General features: G+C 41.8%; 1 protein-coding gene across 1 annotated transcript; it reads left to right on the top strand.

The window, feature by feature from the left end:
• The first annotated feature begins 1,342 nt into the window (after positions 1 to 1,342).
• STMP1 (short transmembrane mitochondrial protein 1) lies at positions 1,343 to 18,877 on the top strand. Its single transcript, XM_020792180.3, has 3 exons — positions 1,343 to 1,468; positions 16,382 to 16,435; positions 18,299 to 18,877. Exons 1-3 carry the CDS (start codon positions 1,454 to 1,456, stop codon positions 18,374 to 18,376), a joined length of 147 nt encoding a protein of 48 aa, XP_020647839.1. The 5' UTR covers positions 1,343 to 1,453; the 3' UTR covers positions 18,377 to 18,877.
• Positions 18,878 to 21,954: the final 3,077 nt, after the last annotated feature.

Here is a 21,954-nt window from a genome sequence, read left to right as displayed (position 1 = left end):
TAAGATAAACCCGCCGCTGCATTTATTCTTTCCGCCAAATATTTTCATTCTTATTTCAGCTTAATGAGGCTGTTTCATAAATCAGAGGCTTCGGCTTACTTACTTGTTATACATTTTTAGTTTATATTGATTGCTCTCCTCTCCCCCGGTAAAGGGTTCCTCGCGGCTCAGTGCCAAAAAATGGCGCCCGCTCCAGTCCGTGCATGGTGATTTCTTCAGAAGAAAAAAGTCCGGGTCTGCCTCCCTTTCTTCTCCTTCTGCTGCTCACCATCTGCTTCAGAGAGACTTCTTCTAGACTCTCCTTTGATCCCCATTTCAAAAGGGGGATCCCGGACCGGAGGGTTCCAGCTTTTTCCAGAGAGAGCTCCTCTCTGGAGTTGCTGGCAGCACCGCAACAAAGCCCCGCCTCAGTGACATACCCACTGGGTCAATGGGTCTCATGTCAGTGTTGAATTACCAACACTGATTCATGGAGTCTGCTTTACTTGGGATTAACAATGAGATGCACAGAGAGCTGGTGTGGTGTACAGCAAAGAGTGAAAGATTAGGACTTGGGTTCAAATCCCTGTTCAACCATGGAAACTCATTGCCAGACTGACAATACTAAAACATGTCCTTAAATATCAAATAGCAGATAAAACAAACAAATAAAAACAAGAGACTGAAACTGTCACGGTGCCTTCAAGGCTAACCGCTATATTTTAATGGGAATTTGCATGGAACAAAGACCTGATCTACAAAAACTCACATTAAAATACAGCAGTTAAGTCTTTTAAGGCCCCATAGCGTTTATGTCTTCTTCCTTTTTGTCCGATATTTCATTTTTTTTGTCTGCACAGACTTAACGCAGCTACATCTTTGAAAACTTAAATATCTCACTTGTTTTGGAAACTCTATTAGGATTGCTGTAAGTCGGGTGCAGGTTAAAAGCATGTAACATAAAAAATATACCTGAAAATAAGCCCAGTGTGTGGAGTCAGCCCTCCTAGTTACCGAGCATAAAATGACTTTGTGTATCTCATTTGAGAAGCGCATACACACGTTTAAGTAGGTGCCCTTCCCCTTGATTATGTCTAACCTTTAATTATTTGAAACAATCTAAATATTTTAAACGTCGAGCAATATATCAGACACAGCAAGTACTTCGGCACCTGCCGCAAAATAATATAAAACTACATATAATCCCGTCCCCCCCAATGAAATAATGAGACCGAGTTGCCATCAGTTCCTCGCCGGTGACAAAAAGATGGTCGGACTTGGTCAAACGAAGAGTCAGAGGAAACGCGGATAGGGCAAGAGAGACGTCCATCCAGCTCTCCACCAATAGAAAAATGTAGACTCTGGCGAGAAGGCGGGAACCCGGAAGAGAAATTGCAGGCCGCTCTGAGCCTCACTTCCGCTCCTTGGAAAGCGAAGGGAGAGGCGGCGGCGGCGGCCGTAGCGGGTGGTCACAATGTTTCGTTTTTTGGTGAGTCTTTTTTGAAGGGCTGCGGCGCCTGGGCTTGGAAAAGCGCGGGAGGGCGGGAAGGAACCTCGGTTTCGATGAAGAGACCGGCTAGAAAGGTCGGCGGTCTCCGTCCTTCCCATTGCCACCAGGAGATGGAAAAAATCGATGTCCTGACGTTGCATTCTGGTGCATCCTTTCTTGAGAGTAAGCCCTGCTGAAAACAGTGGCATTTTACTGCATTGCTGAGTATAGATAGATGCAGGATTGCACCTTGACAGTGGTTTGCCGAAGGCGATTGCCCATGTTGACTGGAGCAGGGGTTCCCAACCTGGAATCCTTTGACGTTCTTGGACTACAACTCCCAGAAATCTTGGTCAGAACGGGTAGTGCTGAAGGCTTCTGGGAGCTGTAGTCCGAGAACATCTGGGAATCCAAGGTTGGAAACCAGTGGACTGGAGCATTCAGGGAGTTATAGGTTGCGGGGAGGAAAGTAACTTTGGAAAAGATCTGTGCAATATGAGGAACGTGCAATATGACACTCTCCTCCCGTTTCCTAGTTTCAGTTACTTAACGAATTACTTTAGGACTTAACGAAGACGACAAGCTTCAACCCCATCCTTACGTCTGCAGTGCTTTATGGCACTTTTTTGGGGTAGTTTTTAGAAGCTTCCGCTGTAATTGTAGCCTCTTGGTCGGGATTAGGTGCTCTGGACACATGCTTAGCAAAACCACAAACTAATTTAGCAATGACAACAAAGCAGAAAGCAGTTGCTTTGTTGGCCCTAGTGAAGGTAAGACCTGCCAGCTTTCTTCAAACCAGTGCATTCTAGAGATGGGATGATAGCTCCCGTCATTCCTGGGCAGCATGACAATTGGCAAGCTAGCAGCCACTGGGGTATCTCCAGAAGCTCCCAAACAGGATCTGTTCCCCATTTTTACCCCCACTGTCTTGTATTCAAAGAATACTGCTCTTGAACTTTAAGATGAGATTTATGAACTGAAATGGTAAAAGACATGGCCAGTATCCTTTTGCTTAGGATTCAGATGGGCTTATACCAACTGTGACTTACTTTAGCACAGTAATTTGCAGTTAGTGTGGGCCCATCTGAGTCAATAGAGCTTGTAAATGAGTTGATTCACTAAGTCCCCATTGATTCAGTGGAAGTATGCTAGGGTGATTTACCAAACTAAGCAACAGGATTTTGGCCTGTATGTGGGCCTCACAGTATAACATACACCTGTTCTTCCAAAAGTCACTTAGGGCTGAAGTGGAGACCTAACTGATAAGCCCAGACACTAAATTACTGCCTCTGGAATTAGTACTATTGGTTCCTTTATTTCAGGAGTGTAACTTTTGCTCCATAGCCTTCTTGGTGTTGTGGTCCCTCAGCTTTCCAAGCAGTGTTATCCATGTGATTGGTTTGTCCGAGGGCCTAAAACAACAATGCCATTTTGCATTTAGCAAGCAGCAGTGCAAGCTTTATCAGTTTGAAAACAGAGGAGCACCAGTGTTAAAATGATTGTACATTTGGGGGATCCCTTCAGCTAGCTTGGTTAAGTATGGATCTTCTTGTTCCACTTTAACAGCTGCCACCAGAACACAGAAAGCTTTTGAATGAAGTCCACACATACTAATATACTAGGGTATTGAGACTTTGTATTCTCTTTGACTGAATTGTACTGGTTCTGCCTTCTTGCTGGTGGCTGTGCTGTTTAGGCATTCTGGAATTCAAGGAGTAAATTTTTTTCTAAGCTTTGGTGTAACCACCTTGAAAACAGGGATTTACCACCTGGTAGTTAATTCCATTGCTCTTCCCACTATGGAGTTTATCACAAGGTTGAACCTTGGAACCAACCTAATGTTCAGTGTGCTGTCTTGTAACTTAATCCCATTAGATCAGTCATTCATCTCTGAGTCAGCTAAGTATTGTCTTCTAGTTGCCCACTAATGTTACAAAAATTGACACCTCTCTCTTTCTCACTTTAAACTTGCATCCCATATTTTTTAAAAGTAATGACAGTTGTGCTTTAGAGGATTGCAGTCTAGAAGGCATAACAGAAAAAGAACAGCGGATGGGGAGGGAAGATGAAGACAAGGAAATTCAGACACATTTTCTTAGGCTGCGAAAGAGTGACTAATGGAACAAACCAAAGCCAGATGGAAGCTGTTTGCTCAGACGTTAACTTGATGATGATCATAGTTCCCTTTCCATCTCTTTCCTTCTGTTGTAATGAGTGCTGGTGAGAGTTCAGGAAGAGGCATAGGAAGCTGATCAGCCAGGCCATTGTCCCTCTAGCCCAGTGGTTCCCAACCTTGGGTCCCCAGATGTTCTTGGACTACAACTGGCCAGCACAGCTAGTGGTGAAAGCTTCTGGGAGTTTTAGTCCAGAAACATCTTGAGGATCTAAGGTTGGGAACCACTGTTCTAGCCCTTTACTTACCAAGGCTTCAGCAGGATTCTTTCTCAGACCTACTTAGAGATCTCAAATAACAACCAAGTCAGGCCCTGCTTAGAGTCCAAAAAATGGGGCAAGACCAGATGTGCTGTAACCCTTTAAGAGTTTAAGACTAGTTATCAGATTTAGCTAACTTAGCTGTTTGACTGTAGGCAGGTTTGCAAAAATGTGGGTATACTTAGCTAGTTGGTACAGTGGAACAACTTGCAAATGTGATCAATGTGTTTGTGGACTTACCTTGTCTTTTCAAGTGATATCAAGCAAGGGCAGAGCTGCATTTCCCCAAGGAATGTGTCATTTTTAATCTATGTGTGCAATCTGCATTATATTATCAGTTACATACAGCCCGACAGCATCTTCCATCAGTGATAGAACCCATTGACCCTTTCCTAAAAGCAAAGGTAAAACCCTAGTTTTCTTGACTTGATATTCTAATAATGGTATTTAAATATGACCTCTATATTGAACCATCAGTGTAGGCAGAAAGGTGGATCATGTCTCATATTATTTATAAAGTATATGATCAGTTTGTCGTGTACACTATTAAGAAAAATACAGGCATGGGTTCATGTATTTTTCTTTATGTGGAACTAATGAAACTACTAATTGTCTGCCCAATTAAAACAGGGACAAAAGCTCATAGGCCTTGAGAAAAAATCATGCAGATTAAACTGTAGTACTGAACTAGAAGGAAGGCAAATCATACCCAAACTGGTCACAATTCTAGCAATGTCAAGGGGGGGGGGGAGAGATTACCATCATAAGTCAGAATTGATTTAATATTGATTTGATGGCACATTGTTGTTATTAAATAAATTCCAGAACAATGTTACAGTTTCTTCTGCATCTTTTTCTCAAGCCCTATGAAGGAATTTTTGTCCCTGAAGTTTGCAGTGTTTTTCTAAAAACATGTTCCTATGCAACTGATACGTGTCATGTTTCATAGTATCTGCAACATATTTAAAGTTCTTAAAAGTTTCTGAGTTGCCTTTTTTCTCTCTGTCCCTAGATAAACAAGATTAAGTCTAAATCCAAAGTTCAGCTTAGCCCTGTTCAGGTGTTTGTGTGAATGCATGAGAGCCATAAATAGAGAGAAAGATATTGCAACAAACATTCCTTTAATGTATTTGCGAAGGCTTTCACGGCTGGGATCTAATGGTTTGTTGTGGGTTTTTCGGGCTCTTTGGCCGTGTTCTGAAGGTTGTTCTTCCTGACGTTTCGCCTCTGAAGATGCCGACCACAGAGACTGGCAAAATGTCAAGAAGATCAACCTTCAGAACACGGCTAAAGAGCCCGAAAAACCCACAACAAACATTCCTTTAGTTTGCCTGAGCATGGGAAGATATGATGGAGTCCTCTGTTTTACCAAGGTTCCTAACTTACTTTGGATAACTGCTTACAGTCCTCCATAATTCAAGTCAGTGGTGGCTTCTCCATTTGGGCAAGCTTTGTTTTTGGCCCTACCTCAGGCTAACTCTACCCACCACCCTTGCCTGTCTCCTTAAAACAGGTAGAAGGTATCAGTATGCGAAAATGCCTGACTCTCTCTACATATATCAGTGGTTCCCAACCCTAGGTCCCCAGATGTTCTTGGACTAAAACTCCCAGAAGACTTCACTAGCTGTGCTGGCCAGCTGGGGATCCAACATTGGGAACCGCTGGTATATGTGAATACCCAATTTTGTCCTCTGCCTGCCACTGGTTTTTCTACATTCTTCCCCACTAATCACTGTGGACACCAGCAATGACCTCTTCAGGCAAATGCTTGAACAGGTTTGTTCTTTTCACATATAATAAGATATTTTCCCTCCAGTCTCTTGTGTGGTGCGCTGAACACAGGTTTAAAAAGTGCTTAAGGACGCAATCCTGCGTGCATTCCTCTAGAAATAAGCCTCATGGAAGTCAGTAGGATTTAACGTTTGGATGGATATTGTTATGATTAGTTGAAATTGTATCCCATTTTCTCATCAGTTGGTGCCTGAGACAGCTAACAAAGATCTACATCATCTCCATCATCTTAGAACTCCTAAGCTGGAAGGGACCCTGCGGATCACTTGAGTCCAGCCGTTGTTAAGGAGGCACAGTGGAGAATTGAACTCCTAACCTCTGGCTCTACAGCTAGCTACCCAAGCCACTGAACCAACTAGCAGTTCCTTACCAATACCAATTAAAAACAAGACAGTTCAATCATCACTGTACACAACTTATAGAAGTTATTTCAGCTTGCATGCGCTTGGCCTTTGACCACACACAACTTCTTGTTTTTTAATTAATTGTGTGGCAGTGTCATTATAAAAATATGCTTGAGTAACCCTCAAATCGGTAGGCAGTTGTGGATCTTTAGCTGTTGTTAGATTGCAACTCCCATCAGCCCTAAGCAGTGCAACTAGTGGCAAAGGATCATGCGAACTGCAATCCAAAAATACCTGATGTGTCAAAGTTATTCACCCTGATCTGAAAGCAGCTATTCTGTCCGTGTATTTGTGTGGGGAAGGAAAAGCTAGGGGTGAGCTAGCAGTGACAATTTTTGAACAACATTCATTTTAGCAAGGAAGAGTGAACACCTACTTAACTTTCCATTGAAAGAAATGGGATTTAAACACTTCTTCATATTTGTCTGGTTAGTTTTCGGTGTTAATGCCCAGTGTTATTTGTGGAACGGGCAAGGGCAACACATGGTATTCTGACTATTTTCTCCTAGCAATATAATGTTACACAAGGCTTTCCACACATGCATTGATGCTGAGCTTTTGTCAGGTTGTGATCAGTTACTGGAGATGCATGCCAGGTTCAGAGGTTATGGTGTGCCATATCTTTGAAACTGTAACAGCAGGAACACACTTTCATAAAGAGAACAGTTGGATTTCCCCCCAAAATATCTTTTCTGCTTGAGAGCACAGACTCAGGTATAATTTAACTATATGTTCTGTCTCGTCCTTTTATAATCATAGAATAATTCAGTTGGAAGGAGCTATAAGTCCATTGAGTCCAACCCCCTGCTCAATGCAGGAATCCAAATTAAGGCAGATTTGACAGATGATTATCCAATTTTCTCTTTAATGCCTCCAGTGTTGGAGTGCTCACACCTCCTGAAGTAATTGATTCCATTGTCATAATTCTCTAACAGTTAAGAAGTTTTTCCTAATGTTCAGACTAAATCTGACTTCCTGTACTTTGATTTCATTATTATGTGTCCTGCACTCTGGGATGACAGAACAGATCCTGCCCCTCCTCTGTATTACCTTTCGTGTATTTGAAAAGTGCTATCATATCTCCCCTCTGTCTTCTTTTCTCGAGGCTAAACATGCCCAGTTCTTTCGGTCTTTCCTTCCACTGAGAAATCAAATGGCGTATCTGGATTTGTCTTCTGTAAAAGGGGCACAGCCTATGCATATGGTTTTCCTTCAGATGTCCCAGTTTCAGTGTATCATGTCTCTAGGTGGGGCTGAGAAAGACTGAAATCCTAGGGAACCAATCCCTATCAATATAGACAGTACTGGTTAGAAGGACTAATGGTCTGAGATAGTGTCCTAACAGTCTTATGGGGTTAGTCAGACTATGAAAGAACAGCTGGACCAAGGTCACCCAGCAAGTCATTTGAAGGCTACATGTTTCATTTCTGTCCTTAACTGTTTTCTGTACAACTTCTTAAACCTTGATAAGAACATAATCATTAAATACAATAAATTATCAAGCTACAGAGTTAAATATTAATTTACTGAGCACATTGGGATTTATAGATAGGCATGCATAGGACAAGCAGTGGCTGGGTATGTGGAAAATCCAGATCCTTTTCTGTACTTTATGTTTTCCTTTATGATGTGGCCTTCCTTCCACTTCCTATGTGTCTCCCCCCCCCAGTTCTCTCTGAGCTTTTTGTGAAGTCACATTGGCCTTTATTTGCTGTCGTCCACCTTTTCTCTCTCTTTGGAATTGCTTGTGTCTTTAGTATTTCCTTTTTAAAGAAACTACTACCCATCTTGGACTCCTTTTCCTGTTAACATCGTTTGCCATAGGACATTACTTATCATTGTTCTGAGTTTATGCAAATTGGCTTTCCTAAAATCCAGCGTACCTATGCGGCTACACTCTCTTTTTATTTGAAATCATTTCCCCCCAGAGTTCCCCTTAGTGTTACTTCTTGTACCAAGCCATCTCTGTGGGTTAGAATCAAGTCAAGGATAGCTTTTCCTCTAGTTTCTTCCTGTACTTTCATAAAAGAAAACGATTAGCCTCACATGCTGGGAATTTCTTGGAAGGGCCGTATTTGGCAGAATTTGCCTCCCAAAAGATATCAGGATAAATAAAATCTCCCTTTACTATTACCTTGTCTTTTTGAAATTCTTGCAATTTGTTTTTCAAAGGTTTCATCCTCATCTTCTACATGATTGGGTGGTTGGTAGTAGATGTCAACTACCATGTTCCTTTTCTTCTTCACCCCAAGTATTTTAATCTGGATGCTCTTGATGGGACAACAGAGCTCATTCTTCTGTATTTCTGTGCAGGAATATGAAGTTTTGGCATATACTGCAACTCTACTTCCATTTCTATCCTTTGTGTTCTTTTTGAATAATTTCTATCCTTCAGGTGCTGTATTCCAATCATGGGAATCATGCCACCAAGTTTCAGTTATCCTTAAGGTAAAGGTTAAGGTTCCCCTTGACATTTAGTCCAGTCGTGTCCAACTCTAGGGTGTGGTGCTCATCCCCGTTTCTAAGCCATAAAGCCAACGCTTGTCCAGAGACAATTTCCGTGGTCGGCCAGCGCAACTAGACGGGAAATGCCATTACCTTATCAGGTATCCTTATCACCTAGTATTTACCCTCTTGAACTAAGATGTCCATGAAATGAGAGACTTGCTGAGAGACCTTACTGAGAGGCCTGCTCTACCTCCCAGGGTAAATTTGAGGATAAAGTAGGTACAAGGGAATCCACATGTGCTACCCTGAATTTCATAATGAACTATCTTAATTCTGCTAGTGTCACTGATGGAACTGATTCTGTTGGTGGACCTGGAAGATGGGCTTTACAAGCACGTTCTAATGAGCCCTCTCATGTATTTGGCATCCTTATGTACTGAATGAGTGAATAGGGTTCAGATTCTGCTACTGCTTGGATCTTAGAGCATGTGCTTATGTAAGAACACATCAAATTACTTAACGCTTAAGCTCCTTTCAAAGCACAGTATGGGAACGATAGGCCTACACATGCTTTCCCTCCATTCATGTTTAATTCCAGTAAGCCACAGACTATCTGTTAATTTGTATATAGATGTATAAAATTTTAAAGTAATGAGATTTCTCTCTTGATTTTTTAATTTGTTTTTCTTTCTTGTTGATAGAAACAGCCCACATGGCATAATCACAGAGAGCGGCCTTTGTTGGCATTATTGATTTTTCTCTCACTTGTTGCAATCCAAAACAAAATTGGAAGCTCATTAAAGTCATCTGTGTTTATAAGACCATCAATAGAGCCTTAAACTTTTTTTTTTTGATGCAGTGGATGCCTGAAACCTTGTGTTGAAAAGCAGTGATAAAAATCGTCTTAAGGCATTCTGATTTGTGTTTGAGAGCTGGGAGAATGGGGGTGAGGAGAAGCTGATGCATTTTGTCTTCTCTTCAGTGTCCCTACATGAAATGCCAATATCTCCTCCTTCTTGGTTAAGACTGTCCTAGGGAGATAAAGGCATCCTCTTGTAAACAGTGCTTTTGTTTTCGTTTTTCAAAAGACCAAAGTTAATTATGTATTTCTTTTAGGGCTGTGCATAACATTAGGAGAGTTATGGCAAGCCATATAAATGCTCATCAGCCCTTTTTTTCTCCTAACTTGCTCTTTAAATTGTGGATTTTTAATACTGCTGGTCCTTCCTCTTTCTTGTATGCAAATAACAATAGGGCAGGTACTCAAAAAGTTGACTGGTCCATCCTGGTGGTGCTCTGAGACTGGGCAGGTTGCCCAAGGCCATATAAATGGCAGAGTGAATAACTCTATGAGTCACACTCTAGGTAATGGTGGCTGACTCTCTCCTTGGGAAGCACAGTAGGGAACTGAATTCCTGACCCCTGCCTCCCCAGCCAGATATTCCAGCTCATTAACTTATCCAGCTACAAATCTAGCGAAAACCACCAGTCATCTATCAAAGCATGCAGACTTTTAAAACTGGAGGGTTGCCCTCATAGCCCTTAAGATATATTTTTCCTTCCAACTCCCCATCAGCCCTACCCTGCATAGCCAGTGGTCAAGGACTGTGGGAGCTGCAGTCCAAAAACATCTGGAGGGCCACAGCTGCCCTTTAAACCCACTGACAGGAAATCCCTGGTGATTAAGTTTCTCGTTATTTGGGAGTACATGACATCAGATTGGTAGGACTTATTTTTTAGTAGTTGTGCATAGAATTCAACTCCCTCCCCATCTCTGGAGTTAATGTATGATTACTCATATGTTCTGTAACAAACAGGCTTAATAGCTCACTGGTTTAGGTCTCTGACTGCAGAGCTAGAGGTTGGGAGTTTGATTCCTCACTGGGCCTCCTTGACAGGGGCTGGGCTCAATTATCCATAGGATCCTTTCTGCAGATGATGACGACGATTTGAAACAAGTGCAGTATTTGCTGTCAAGACAAGTTAAACATTCTCCCTCCCTGCTCTCCATGCCTGCTCTTTTGATGACCACAAGTGATGCCTTACTAACTTTCTAACTGTCCTTGGCATCTTTGTGAGCCGTTTTCCTCTGTGGGTGACTTGTTTCCTCTTGGAGAGTATAATTGGAGACAGAAAGTCCAAAATTTTGCTGAAGAACTATTCAAATATTTCTGGTATTCGAACAGCGAGAGTAGTTTGGTCTCCATTACCCAGAAACAAGCAGAACAAGCCTTGGGATCAAAGGGTGCTGAACCACGAGGAGCAGTCAATGTTCCCTCAAATATTAATGGAAGGAAGTCTGCGCGAAGGGATGTAGAACAAGAAGAAAACAAAATAGGTGGGAATGCCAAGGAAGACCAAGGAAAATATTTGAGTTGCCCAGCAAAAGATGGGGATGGATTTTCTTGTGGCCAGAGGTAACTCAGAAGGCAGCCGCACCATACTTGTATAGATACATTTATGATCTGTGGTTTGCCTTGACTCTTTTCAGTTTGTTTTTTTTTAAAAAAAAAACACAACTGCCCAGTGCAGCGCTCTAGCAACTGTGTAACAGAATAAGACTGTTGTCCGTTTTTCCGACCATTAGCTGATGGAATGGTGCCAATGTGCATTAAGATCTTTGGGGGGCATGAAGCCAGCTTTTCTCTAGCGGAGATGAGCTAGGTTTGAGTCTTTCTCCTCTTCATAAGAGTGATTTCTTTTGATGCAGTCTCTTTCCATTCCCTCCCCCCATACATGTAAGTGCATGTAGAAGAATTAAAGACAGTTTTTAGACATTTTGATGTTTGTTTTTCAAAAATTATAGGGCTGGTAGAGTGAGCATTACCTAACCAATAAATGTCTTGGGGCAGATGCATCATAATTTTGGGTAATTACAAAAGTGGCAAATGGGCACTCTAGGCAGTGAAAACAGGAGGCATCTCACTGGAATTTAGCACAAGTTTCAAAAATGTTTCCTACAGTTCAAAGCTTAGAAAAGTACTTCTCTTGAACTGCAGTTCCCAGAATCCCCCACCCAGTGTTTGAGGGATTCTGGGAGATATAATCCTGAAAAGTAACTTCTTCAAGATTTGTCATTATAGACCTGGCTTATGGGTTGGAAGCCTTGTTATGGATCAGTTAAAACAAATTTACTGTCAGTGTGAAATGCTTGTCTATGTGTTTTTGCAGAGGAGGTGAAATCAGAGGCTCTCTTAGCTTCCAAGTAGACAAAATGGCTCCTGGCTTCTTAAAAGCATAGTGATATTTTAGATCAAAGAATGAAGCAAATAACTTTGAGGTACATGATGCATTTGTAAGTGTATATGTACTGATATGCTATGCCAGTTCAGTAAATTAGTCATCTTCTTTTAGTGTGAAGCTTTGGACTTCAGCTTGGGTTTCTGTATTTATTTTCCTGTCTAGGACAGGATGGCCTTTTGTTAAAGCCAACTGAAAACAGCTGGAACTCCTACAAGACTATGAAGGCTGCTATGGCAGTTTTGCAGCAGTATGTTTTTAACCTCATTTTTGCTATTTTGGTCACTGTGGCTTTCTCCATTTGTTAAGGGAACAAAGAAACTGGTTTGACATTCGATTTACACATGGAAAGTTGCTGTTTCAACCCCTAGCATTTCCAGTTCAGAGGTCCGGGTAGCAAGTGATGGGAAAATTTTCTGCCTGTGACTCTGGTGAGCCTCAAGCCAGTTAGAACAGGAGATTGTAATTTGTTTGGATTATGTGTATTTATAGTCTGGCCTAATAAAAGGCAATGCCCAATATGCTACAAGTGCCATACAGTGCAGTCATGCATTTACTCTCAGGAAAATAGAGCTGAGGACCACAGTGTCAAGCCTTTGCTGTCCAGAACTTCCTGAAGCTCATGATGTTGTCTCCATCCTTTCCTTACTGCATGAGAATTATCTCATCCTTTCAGCTTTATGGGACAGAAAGAACAGCCCATGGCATGTAGCAGCAATGGGGAGAGATTTAGCTGAGTTGTTAGTCTTTTTCGAACAACTTCTAGAGGTCTCAGGGCTGCATAGCACCAATCTTGGACCCAGGAGGTCTGCACTCTGCACCCATGCCTACCAAACCTTCTCCTCCCCTCTTCTGAAGAAGGCTAACCATACTTTGTATTTGCATATTTTTTTTAAATGAGGGTCAGATATGCCATGGGGAAGAACATGCCTGAATTTTCTCTCGCACTCCATAAGAGGCAGAAGAAAACTTGAATTTTGAAAAAAGTAGGGGGCACCTGGCAGGCTGTGTATGGCTCATGGACTATGTTTTGCCCATCCCTGCATTATCCTCTTTTCTTACAAGTCTGTATAGGTGGCTATTGACTGAGATGAGTTAATTGTTGTTTACCCCTTTCAGCAGATACAACCAAAGTTATAGGGGGATACACTTCAGACTGGGAGAAAACATGGACTTGGCATGCTAGGAATAATTCACTTGAGTGCTCTTACGAAGTTGAAATGTGGAACTCAGAAGAGGTCAGCATTGGCTGCCTTTTAGAAGATAATAATCATAATAATCTTAGAACTGCAGAGCTGGAAGTGACCTATGGATAATCGAGTCCAACCCTGTCACAAAGGCACAGTGAGGAATCAAACTCTCAACCTCTCACTCCACAGTCAGATACCTAAACCACTGATACACAATGGTATTTTTTTGAAAAGAAGTGGATTTTCTGTTGTCTTTGAAGCTTGTTTTGGTTTATTAACAGCAGCCCAGAGGACCTCTCCTAATAGATTAGCATTGTCCACTGTTTGGTCTTCTGTCATTCTCTTCAAGTTTAAGGTTTTTATTTATCTTTAAGCTATCTGATACAATAGTTCCCAGAGCACCTCAAGAAGAAGGGAGTGGTAAACCACGTCTGGATACTTTATATAAACCCTAAGAAGGGTCCCCATAAGGCATGATCGACTTGATGGCATGCAATTGTTGTTATACAGTGGTGCCTCACTAGACGATGATGATCGTTTTCACTGAAATCGCTGTTTAGTGAAATCATTGTCTAGCGAAAAGCATTTCCCTATTGGAATGCATTGAAATCTGTTTAATGTGTTCCAATGGGGAAGAATCGTCGTTGTCTAGCGAAGATCGGCCATAGGAAAGCCGCTTCGCGAACTGCTGATCAGCTGTTTAAATAGGTGTCTTGCGAAGCTTAGGTCCCCAAAACACCTGTTTTGTGAGCGCGGAGGAAGCTGTCAAAATCGTCGTCTAGCGAAAATCGGTTTGCGAAGCAGGGACCAAACATTGTCCAGCGAAATTCCCCCATAGGAATCACTGTTTTACAAATCACTATATTGATCACAAAAAGCCAATGTCTAGCAAAAAAACTGTCATGCAGGGTAACTGTCTAACGAGGCACCACTGTATTTCATTAATCTTAAAAAGACTATGGCCCAGAAGAGATCAGATGTTGCTTTTTGATAGAATATGGTTATATTATAGGATTTTTCATTTATCTACCTCCTGGTCTCTTACGTCACCTGAATGTGTTTCTGTGCTAAAAGGGGAGGGGGGGAAATGTTGAAAACTCAAACTAAAATGGGTGTAGATGAGTAGAGGACCCTGCTGCAGAAAGAAAAACAAAACATGTGTAAGAGAGAAAAGGAACATTTATGTCACTTCATTTTATTCCATCCACCTACTTGTTCATTTCTATTAATATTTCCTGACCCTAAAGCTTTGAATTAAAAGCCAGCACATTCCTAGTCATCCTATACTTCTCACCATCACAGGTGTTTGGTTGATGGGCCGTGTAGACAGCTGAACATGTACACAGAAAAATTGCTGTATGTTTAATGGTTTTAGTAGCACATCTGGTCTATTTTCTAACATGCTAAAGAGAAAGGTAGATATATTCGGGCAAAAGCCTGCATCTGCACAATTTTTTACAACTGGTCATATTAGCTGGATCTGATGGGAGCTGAAGTTCAGCATCAGCTCTAGTGCCACAGATTGCCTCTTCCCGAAGCATTATTTATCAGAAATGATAACTGGATGATCTTAGATCTAAAGACAGAGCATCTCAGTGCAACTAAATGTTTAGATTACATATGGGGGTGCCCCCTCCCTGCTCCAGTTATAAGCGGCCTGTGTGATTAAATGCTCTCGCTTCACTTACTCATTTGTGAGTAACATTGGCAGATATGATATATCAAAGAATATAGGAAACAATCCTTAGAGGCAGTAATGCAGATTTATTGGCCATGCTGGATGGAGATGATTAAAAGTGTAGGGTGCTAGGTTGGAAAAGATTTAAGATTTGCAGTGAAAAGGCAAGAGTCCCCCCCCCCCCCCTTTTACTTCTCTTAAGGAATCCTGGAACATTTGCTTTGCAGTCAACTTGGAATTAATTTCAGTTCTGAAACGACTGTATTCTACAAGGGGGTAGGAGATAAATTCTTTTTTTTTTCCTGGAACACTATTTCCAGTTTTTTTTTAAAGCAACTACTGGACATTTGATTGTCCCATTTTTAAAACAACTGGAACTTTACGGCCCATATGTCCCTATTCTCCATTGTCCCTAAAACATGCAGCTTGTTTTGCAGCCAAAGAATAGATCCGCATGTGGGAAAGCTATGAACCGCAGGCACTGAAATATTTTTTTGCCCCTTTTTGGAAACCACAAAATTTTAGGACTCGTTTTATTATCCCAAAAAAATAAACGAAAAATCCTAGCTTGAGAAACTTGGATTTGGGAAAAGAGATGAATGGAAATTGTTACATTCTTCTGGTTAAAGGGATATTATGTGCAGCTGGCTGGACAGCTCAGTGGTTTACATATCTGGCTACAAAGCCAAAGGTTAGGAGTTTGATTCCCCACTGGACCTCCTTACTTGACTTTTATTAGATTTTTACCCCACCCCCCCTAAAAGTCTACTCTGGATGGCTTACATACATGATAAAAATGTAATTCTCCTGGGAGAAGAGCCAGCCTGTGTGACCTTGGGCAAGCTGCACTGTTCTTGGGAGCCTCCAGAAAAAAAGGAAGGGTAAACCACTTCTGTATTCTTTACCTGGAAAACCCTGAAAGGCTTGCCAAAGGCCTGAGGTGTAGATGTTTGTATTTTTAGTGGGGGACTTCTAATGGGTGGGGAGTGTTTGGGGAATGTTATGTGTGTGCATGTGTCTGGTCTCTGGGTGTCTGTGAATTTCGTTGTATGGTATACTGTGTATATACTTACAATGACAATAAATTATATTATTATTATTATTATAAATCTGAATTGACTTGACAGCACATGATTACTATTAAAGGGATATGCATGGAGTCAAGAGTAGACCCTCTTGGGCTAGAATGGAGCCTGGGTCTGATTATTGCTCACAGTCGTATTCCATAGTTCCAGGTGGAATTCTTTCTCTAGGTCTATCAAGGGGTATCAGAATTTGAATCTGGAACCTTCAGTCTAGAAGGCATGTGCTCTACCAAAGAGTAATGGTGCTATTCCGAAAGCAGAGATGCTCAGATGCCACAGGCAAGTTCCTGGAGGTCTTCCCCAAGCTTGAAACGGACATGGTTTCAAATTAAAAGAAGTGTTGGTAATTTGCAAAAATCCTGTTTTTCATTTAAACTGAAGACAGTGGTTGCAGGAATTCATTATTTGTATATAGGTTACATGGTAGGAAACGTCAGCATTACGGGAAACCATTTGGCAAAGAGGCTGGCAGAGAACAAGACAAACAATCTAATTAGAATCAGGTTTGTTTTGAAACTTGCAAAAATACTATTTTTAAGAGATCTGGTGGAAAAGAAATTATATTTCAGAAGTGCATCTTCTAGTGGGGAAAGAGAGGGGAAAATGTAATCTTTCTTGTCTAATTATTTTTTTCCCTTCCTTAGGTTGGCTTTGTACTTGGTAATGTATTTGGGGTGTATCTGGCTCAGAACTATGATGTGAGTATTTTTTTTAATGTTTTGCTGCTGTGGACATTGTATTGACATTGTCTTTGTGTAAGTCAGTTTACAGTGGACCCTTGACTTACAGACGGCTCAACTTACAGACTTTTCGAGTTACAGACTTCTGTGGCTGCAAAATTTAGATTCGACTTGCAGCCAGAGAATCGACTTACAGACCAGAAAAAAACCAAAATGGAATAAAAATAGAATAAAAACCACTGGTTATGGGATTAATCGGTTTTCAGTGCATTGTAGGTCAATGGAGATTCGACTTACAGACTTTTCGACTTGCAGCCACCATTCCAATACGGATTAATTCCTTAAGTAGAGGGTCCACTGTACTTGGATTGCAAACCTATTTTCGCAAAGTGAACACATTTTGTAGTTACTAAACAAATGGGAAGTGGGACTTTTCATGTGTTGGAAATGTGGAATTATATTTATTTATTTTTTAATAAAAACGTGTAAATCCCCCCATCAGACTAATGGTCACTCCAGGTGGTATGTGTAAGCTGACATCATGATGACTTATAGAGGGCGGCCAATGGGGACAAAATGTCTCTGCTGGCCCTCCTTGATATCTCAGCCACCTTTGATACCATTGACCACAGTAACCTCCTGGGGAGGCTCTCCGAGTTGGGAATCAGTGGCCTGGCTCTTGCCTGGCTCAGTTCCTTCTTGGAGGACCATCCCCAGAGACTACAGATTGTAGAGAGATTTCCGGCCCCGTGGAGCCTCAATGCTGTTTAACATCTATATCAGGCTGCTGGGAGGGGTCATCAGGGGATGTGGGGCTTCATGTCATCAGTATGCTGATGATACTCAGCAATACATCTTTTTTCCAACAACAGTGGATGCTGTTTCATCCTTTGAGCACTGCCTGGAGGCTGTTCAGCAATGGATGCAGGAGAATGGACTGAGGCTGAACATGGGCAAGACAGAGGTCCTTTGGGTGGGTGTCCCAGACATCAGTGGTTTGGGAAACTCCCTTTCTTTTGGGCGGGGTGACTCTTATCGCCAAGAGTGAGGTTCGCAGCTTGGGTGTACATCTGGACCTTGCATTCACCATGGAAACTCAGGTGGTGTCAGTGGTCCATTCTGCACACTTCCATCTTTGGTGGATTGCCCAGCTGTGTCTCTATCTTGATGTGGGGATGCTCACCACCATGCACTTGCAGTCTCGAGATTAGACTACTGCAATGCACTCTATGTGGGGCTGCCTTTGAGACTAACGTGGAAACTCCAGATGGTGCAGAATATGGCGGCAAGACTTCTTACGGGGTAAAAAGATACCACCATATTTTCCCCACTCTGGCTGCCTTGCATTGGCTGCCCATTTGCTTCAGTGTTGATTTCAAAGTCCTAACGGTGACATATAAAGTCCTAAATGGTTTAGGACCTTGATATCTGGCAGAGCACCTCCTCCCACCCAGTTCTGCCAGAGTCACTCATTTCAGCCAGGCTGGGCGGCTGAGGGGCCTAATGCTGAGGGAGGTCTGGAAGGAAAGAACAAGGAATTGGTCCTTCTCGCCAGCGGCCCCGCACTTCTGGAACAACTTGCCCATGGGGATCCACCTGGCTCCCTCTCTGGGTATCTTCAGGAGTAAAGTTAAGACCTGGCTATTTCGGCAGGCTTAAATTCTACATTTTTACCATCTTGGAGCGTATGTTTATTGGTCTAACTTTTAAAAATTTGTAATGCCACCCAAAGTAGACCTTTGGTCTAGATGGGCAGGGTAGAAGTCTAATAAAAACTAATAATAATAAATAAGCGTGTTGAACTCAAGCAGTTTCAACTATGAATTCCATAATCCTAAAAAAAAAAAAAAAATGTAATCTTCTGTTCCACTTTCTTCATAGGTTCCAAACATTGCAAGAAAGTTTGAAGAAATCAAGAAAGATGTGGAAGCTAGGAAGAAGCCCCCAAATGACAAATGATGTTGATGAAGCCATCTGTGTAATAGGTGTAGATGATGTAGCTTTGCTTTTGGGACACAGGTGCCAACTTGTAACATCGTTTTTCTGGATTCCCTCCAAGGCTAATTGTGGAAGACCTTGACTGAAAGCATCATCTCATCCTTAGGACCTTCCAGTGCTTTCCGAATATTTGACCTTTGTTTTAACCTTACATAATAAGAAAACAGATCCAGAGAGAGGAATTGGACTTTTGTTCTCAGTGTATTTACACAGTACTTACTTTATATTCAGTATTAATGTGTCATGGGTGTAGAATAATGAAATTCATTTTGTTATTCAAACCCAACAAACTAATAGCCTGGCTTTAACAGTGGTTCATGGAAGAAATTAGAAGGGAACCGCAAACTAGTACCCAAAGATTCTCCCCCTTCCCAAATGTATTTGGGAGCACAACTATACAACCCTTTTATACAACCTCTTTATAATGTACTAAATTACTGATTAAAACCAATGAATACCCTGCCCCCTGAAGTGAATGCTTTCTGATTTCAAACTTTGTGGGATCTCATGCTGTGCATAGTAAGTTATCCTGTCCCATGCAAAACAAATGTGAAATATTGAGTCTATCAGAGAAAGAGTTGTGAAATACGGTCCACTCCATAAGGCGATAGCATCATCATCTTAGAACTGCAAAGCTAGAAGGGACCTTTTGGATCATCAAGTCCAGCCCCTCTCAAGGAGGCACAGTAGGAAATTGAACTCCCAACCTTTGGCTCTGCAGCCAGATAGCTAAATCACTGTGGTATCCAGCAGTTCTGTATAGGTGATATGATGATCTTGCTTCACTCATTTCTTTGTTTCTCTGGCATTCTATTCTATAAATTGGCTGTGAAAATTCCTTTGTTGGGTTTATCATCTGATCTAACATTAGCAGAGGCCTGCACTGCAGTGTGATTGTCAAAGTCTGCATTAGTCCGGATAAAATTCTTATTACCTTTGTCCCATGTGCTTCTGTGCCACTGCCACACATAGAAAGGTAATGTGATAATGATCTATTCAGACAATGGTTCCCAACCTTGCGTGACCCAGATGTTCTTGGATGGCAATTCCCAGAAGCCTTCATCACCAGCTATGATGAAAAACATGTGAATTGCCCAACTTTGGAAACCACTGAATTAAGGCATACCCATGCTTTCAACTCTTTATGTATTTCCTTTTGTGTGCTAACGTGTTTTCTCTCTTCCACCTCTTTATGCCTGCTCCATCCCAGTGAAAATACTAATATAGTGGTGCCTTGCTAGATGATTACCTCGCAAAATGGTTAATCCACAAGATGATATTTACAGTGGTGCCTCGCATAACGAGCGCACCGTTTAATGATGAATCCACATAGCGGTTTCCAATGGACAAAAATCGCTTTGCGACGATCGGTAAGTGTTTTGCTTACTGATGTTCGCATAGCGATTTTTTAAAAACAGCTGATCGGCGGTTCCAAAATGGCTGCCGGACACCCAAAATGGCCGCGCGCAGCATTTTTGCGCCCTGCCCTCGCTTACCGAGGGCGCGAAAATAGCGGCGCTATGGAGAAACTTCGCTGAACAGTGAGTTTGGGCCCCACTGGAACGCATTAAACGAAGTTTTTACTTTCCGTATAGCGATGTTTTCCCATAGCGACAGTTAATCAGGAACGGATTAACCTCACTATGCGGGGCACCACTGTATTTATTTTATTTATACCCCCCTATCTGGTCAATTACAACCACTCTAGGCAGCTGGGTTTTTGCGATCGCTATAGTGCTTTGCAAAACGGTTTTCCCTATGGGCGATTTTCGCTAGATGATGTTTCAGTCCATGCTTCACAAGATGTTTTTCTTTCGGGATGGTTTTTCACAAGCCAACGATTTTGACAGCTGAGTCTGTGCTTCGCAAAACGGGTCTTTTAGGGACGGTTTTTCGCAAGACAGTGATTTTGACAGCTGGGTCTGCGCTTCGCAAAACAGTTTTCCTATGGGCGATTTCCGAAGATGATGATTTTTCCCCATTGGAACACATTAAATAGATTTCAATGCATTCCAATGGGGAACCACATTTCGTAAGAAGATGTTCTCACAAGACAGCAATTTTCGCGGAACGAATTAACATCATCTTGCGAGGCACCACTGTACTGAGATTCAGCAGAATGAGAGAGATTGTGTTGTGGCAGGATGGAGTTGTTGAAAGAGTAGTGGCATTTTCTGACAATGGAAATCTACTCCCAATAAGTTTCTGGTGAACTTTGTGACTGTATATACCTTTTAGAAATGGAACATTTCCTGTCAAATATTTGTGACAAAACTTTCCATGAACTTTTTTTTTGTCCGTATCAGTACTAGCAATGACCCAGGCAGAAAGAAGTTAGCTTCTTTGTGTCCTTGGCTCAAGCAGTGTGCCCACCACCTGGATTCCCATATTTCCCTAGACAGACTTCCAAGGCATCAGTGTTAATATTTTATGAATTGTAACCAGCAGGTGTGGTGAATTATCTTCTGAAACAGATGAATGGAATTGGTAGTGCAAGTTGGCTGTTGCCATTGTAAATACTGGCAGTTTCCTCTGAGCTGTTGAAAACATTTGGATGACCACAAACTGTGCATATATCCAGAAGGTGTAGAATAGTTAGTAAACATTAAAGCACTGGTAATAATTTAAGAAAAAGTGTCTTCACAGGGAGTTAAATGTGAGGATGCTGCCTTGATTGAGCTTTCAATTTTGAATATAGGCAGTAGTCCAGCCTATAGAAACCAACTCCATTCTCTGTTGAATTTTGGTCCCAGAGGAAGACCACAGCTGCAATGCAAGGATAATCTGCAAGGGGGATATGAAGGCCTTAGGAATGGACCTCAACAGATGGGAAACCTTGACATCTGAGCATTCAGCCTATAGGCAGGCGGTGTATCACGGCCTCTCCCAATTCGAAGAGACCCTTGTCCAGCAGGCCCAGGCAAAGAGGCAGTCACGAAACCAGCAAAATCAGCTGGACAGGGGGCAGATTGGTTTTGTCTTCAGTGTCCCCCATGCAGAGCACGTTTGGTCACTACACACTTTTATACATTTGATGCTGGTTTTGAGCTTTTGTTCATTAAATAAAAGGGCTTAGCGTTAAGTCACTGTTGTGAATTCTTTTTTCGAAAGAATTTGAGGTGTTTGGCTACAGTCACTTTCGTTAGTAACATAGGTAACTTTATAGAGGGTGTTCTCACTCTCCCTATCATAATGAATGTGTTGTTTATGCTACAGGGAAGAGCAGAGTGTTCATTTATTTTTACGCTTTTATTGGCTGATAAGTGGTTGCTAAGAAGTTGCCTTTCAGACTACAAAGCATATTTTTAACAGAGCCAAAGCAATTGATACTGTGTTCAAATTGAGCTGACTTCATACATCTCTTTCAAGATCTGCAATTCTCTGTACTGCAAGAGCAGTTTTGTTTTGAAGAGGGCTTTCAGAAGGCTTCAGAATTGTTTTAGAAAGCCACGTGGCAGTCATGTCCAGAGACCGAGATGTTGGCCAGTACCCTGTCTGAGCTGAAAATATTTGTACCTTCACTGGAGATGACCAGTTTC

This window comes from Pogona vitticeps, chromosome 5 (assembly GCF_051106095.1).
Source record: "Pogona vitticeps strain Pit_001003342236 chromosome 5, PviZW2.1, whole genome shotgun sequence".
In the NCBI taxonomy this organism is placed as follows: domain Eukaryota; kingdom Metazoa; phylum Chordata; class Lepidosauria; order Squamata; family Agamidae; genus Pogona; species Pogona vitticeps.
This window is presented reverse-complemented; position numbering and strand designations above follow the sequence as displayed.

Bases quoted from the DNA above. Each gene is read 5' to 3' on its own strand.
- STMP1 (XM_020792180.3), top strand. The intron at 16,436-18,298 runs GTGAGTATTTTT...CTTTCTTCATAG, and splicing joins ATCTGGCTCAGAACTATGAT to GTTCCAAACATTGCAAGAAA.